The 3691-nt window shown below is 35.7% G+C and overlaps 1 protein-coding gene across 1 annotated transcript; it reads left to right on the top strand.

Moving 5' to 3' along the window:
- The first annotated feature begins 1295 nt into the window (after window positions 1–1295).
- LOC106868623 (uncharacterized) lies at window positions 1296–3685 on the top strand. Its single transcript, XM_014913968.2, has one exon. It carries the CDS (start codon window positions 2123–2125, stop codon window positions 3386–3388), a length of 1266 nt encoding a protein of 421 aa, XP_014769454.1. The 5' UTR covers window positions 1296–2122; the 3' UTR covers window positions 3389–3685.
- Window positions 3686–3691: the final 6 nt, after the last annotated feature.

Here is a 3691-nt window from a genome sequence, read left to right as displayed (position 1 = left end):
TATATATATATATATATAGGTGTGAATATGTATATATATATATATATATTCATATATATCTGTATATATATATGTATATATTTATGTTTATATATTTATATATATCTGTATGTATGTATGTGTGTGTGTGTGTGTGTGTGTGTGTGTGTGTGTGTGTGTTTATATATTCATAAAGTGTACTGTTACATTATTGGTAGCATCAACAAGAAAAGTACTCCATCCAGTGAGAGATAAATATCATTAAATATACACAGCATTAGACTGTTAGCTAATATTAGTTTCATGTCTCTGAAAATACAATGGTCAGACAAGCTTGTACAGCATGATGTGTATTTTCAGAAGCATGAAATTAAAATTGGCATCACATTTTGGCACAAGGCCAATAAGTCCGCGAGAAGGAGGGTCAGTTGATTAAATCCACACCAGGATTATTGCAGCAGTCCCTCAGTTTTCTTAAGCCCTGAAAAAAATCTTGGAAGGATGGGTCCCCAACTAGACCTTTCATGACATCCTTCAAGCCAAGAACTTTTCAGCACTCTTCATGTATGTATATATGTATGTATATGTGTGTGTGTGTGTGTACACACACATCCACAACTATTATTCATTCTTCTTACTAAGAAAAACTATTAACGACTTTCATTTTTCTTTTTTTTACTTCCAGGCTTGGCACTGATTTAGCAATATTTTGTCTGTTGCTAAAGAACCGAGAAAGAACTCTCCTCATCTTGCTGTTTGCAGACCTGGCGGCTTGCTACCTATCTGGTTCAATGTTACCGATTCTTTTGTTATTACTTTACAACGAGGATAATAATAATAATAATAATAATAATAATAACAACAACAACAACTATAAAAACACCAGAAGCAACGTGGCATATTTACCAAAGGAACGTACTTACCTTTCAAACATGGATCTTCTAAGTAACCTTCATTCACCTGTGAAATAACGGCTTAAGGATTCCATTTGCTACATTTTTCGTCTTTCTTTTCCTCTATATCCATCCACACATTTAGACACATCCACTCACACACATATACACACACATACACAAAAGCATCAGGCATTCCCATACATACATACATACACACACATACACTATATATGTATATATAATATATATATATAAAATATTATATATATATATATATATATATATATATATATATAAAATATACACTCCCACACATACACACACACACACACATATATATATATATATACACACATATATATAAAGATATATATATATATATATATATATATATATATATATATATATATATATATATATGTATATATATATATATATCATATATGTGTGTGTTTGATGCAATGAAATTTAAGATTTGAAAAAAAAACCCAGAAAGTCTTTTGTCATTTTCGATTGTTTTTGTGGAGGATTTTTTTTTTTTCCATTTTTTAAGTTTATATTTTGCAGAAATGTAGTCCTATTCTTTTGTATTTCTTTGTATACACTCAAACATACATACATGCATACACACATACACATGTCTATATGACACTGTCTATATAACACAAACACTTATCTATAAACTTTATATATTATTTTAAATTCATATATTATTTTTCCCTTTCTCTTTTGTTTAACACACCATAAAAACACTAGGTTCATTAAGGGCTAAGGTATATATATATTTATATTCATAGGGTTCGGAGCAAGTTGCTTTCTTGTATTTTAGCTATCCAAAAAGTTTCAATTTGTAGTTGCTGAATATCGCAATGTGACTGATTCTGTGTTGCTTTCAATCTCTGCCTCACCATTTCCTAATATTCAGAGCCTCAAAAGGATTTACCCATCTCAAAAGGAACCACGTGGAGTACAGATTTTATTTACCATTTTTACCAATTATACCTAAATGGATATTATTAATTACTAATTCTTCAAGGAAACTTGGTTTTTTTACTAGGAGTCAAAGAGGGGAAAAATAAAAAAAAAACATTAAAATCCAAACTTGCCAACAAACCTTCTTCAAACTAAATTAAACCAAATCCAATCTAAACAAGGAATTTTTCAAACTTGGAAACATATTTTATTTGTCAGAAAGGAAAAACACCGAAGAATTTATTAGAATCATAAAAACCGATATTGCAGCAAACATGGCAGTAAATAAAGAAAAACCATTAGCGTTTACCATTTCTTTTTCTCGACCGTTCTACATTGATCTGTTTGTGCTGATTGTCTGTGTTCTTGGACTGGCTAATGCTCAGCAACCGCCTTGCATCGTCAAGGGGTGCATCTACACTCGTTTGCCGTGGTACGGCTATTTAATTCAAAAGACATTCCACAGAGACATGGCAAAAATTCAGTACCAGTTATGGTACCCGGTCAGTGAATGCTGTGCAAACCTGCTGATTTATTATGACGACCAGTTGCGTACACTCAACGACAAAATGTCGTGTTCAGAAAGGGAACGTATTTTACCTGCAGATAATAACCAAATTATACCCCTCTACACGGGGAATCACAAATCTGTAGGTTGTAAAATATCGAACGAAACAGGTAAATCAATTTATGTGTGTATTGGCGAACGGACATTTCGATCAACTGGTGCCCGAACCTGGTATTTTGCTATAAGTCGTTGTAGTTCTAAAACCCACTTAAACTTAAACTATTTCTTTAATATTACAGGATTCTATGGAACCTGTGAAGAAGATGCCCTGTCTTTCTCCAAGACTTATATTCCTCCCAAACAGAACAATGGTACAAACCTTTATGCTGTTATTTTTGGTGTTGTGTCCGGCGTGATGTTGATTTTGGCTGTTCTTTTCTTCTCATTGTGGTGCGTAGCTGTCCGGCGTAAAACAAGTGGCTCAGTAACCTCGAGCCAAGCAACTATGACCCATGACATATTCTACGTGAACCATTCGCTCTCTGACCGCGAGCAGGCCGACTACTCGCAGTCAAGTTCGGAGAACTACTATGAGGTGATCCCGGAAAGAAGAAGCTATGAAAGCATCAGTGCACAGGCTGCATCGACAGCAGAACGCCACCACAGCCTGCGTACGCACGCGACCCTCGCCAAAGAGCACCGAACGCATACGACATACATCTTCGACGACTACCCGCCTCCTCCCTACCATCCTCCCCAGCCCACTCCAAGCAAAGGCCAACCACAGCGGCAGCCAGTCCAGGTTATCCAGGCAATGCAGCCCATTCAGAGCTTGCAGACAGGTATGCAGACCAGTTTGCAGCCTAGCATGCAGTCTACTATGCAGCCTAGCATGCAGCCTAGCCTGCAGACCACTCTTCAGCCTAGCCTGCAGAACACTCTTCAGCCTAGCCTGCAGACAAGCATGCAAAGTAGTATACCAACAGCTGTTATGCAACCCAAGTTTCAATCAGCACTCGAAACCAGTGCATGAAGTAATACACCAATGAGATTTTCAAGCTAAAAATTTGCTTCAGACATGAAAAGAGAAAAAAGAAAAAAAAAATCTAAATGCCAGATTTATTAAGTCTTTCCTTATCTTTGATAATTCCATGCATCGATGTTTGCAAAACAGGCAACTCTTGTCATTAATTCCAAGCAAGGAGCAGGGAACCTTTAAGTGATTTGATGCGTATCACTTCTTTGTTCCTCCAAACCTTGAATCGAACTAGCAAATTCTAACCTCCTCCAACAAAAAACAACTGCTACAACAGTATGGTTATGATAATGACCAAAT

Source organism: Octopus bimaculoides, chromosome 14 (genome assembly GCF_001194135.2).
Source record: "Octopus bimaculoides isolate UCB-OBI-ISO-001 chromosome 14, ASM119413v2, whole genome shotgun sequence".
Lineage (NCBI taxonomy): Eukaryota > Metazoa > Mollusca > Cephalopoda > Octopoda > Octopodidae > Octopus > Octopus bimaculoides.
Note: the sequence above shows the minus strand (reverse complement) of the source record. Positions and strands in the feature narration are given on the sequence as shown.

Bases quoted from the DNA above. Each gene is read 5' to 3' on its own strand.
- LOC106868623 (XM_014913968.2), top strand. From the start codon at position 2,123: ATGGCAGTAAATAAAGAAAAACCATTAGCGTTTACCATTTCTTTTTCT.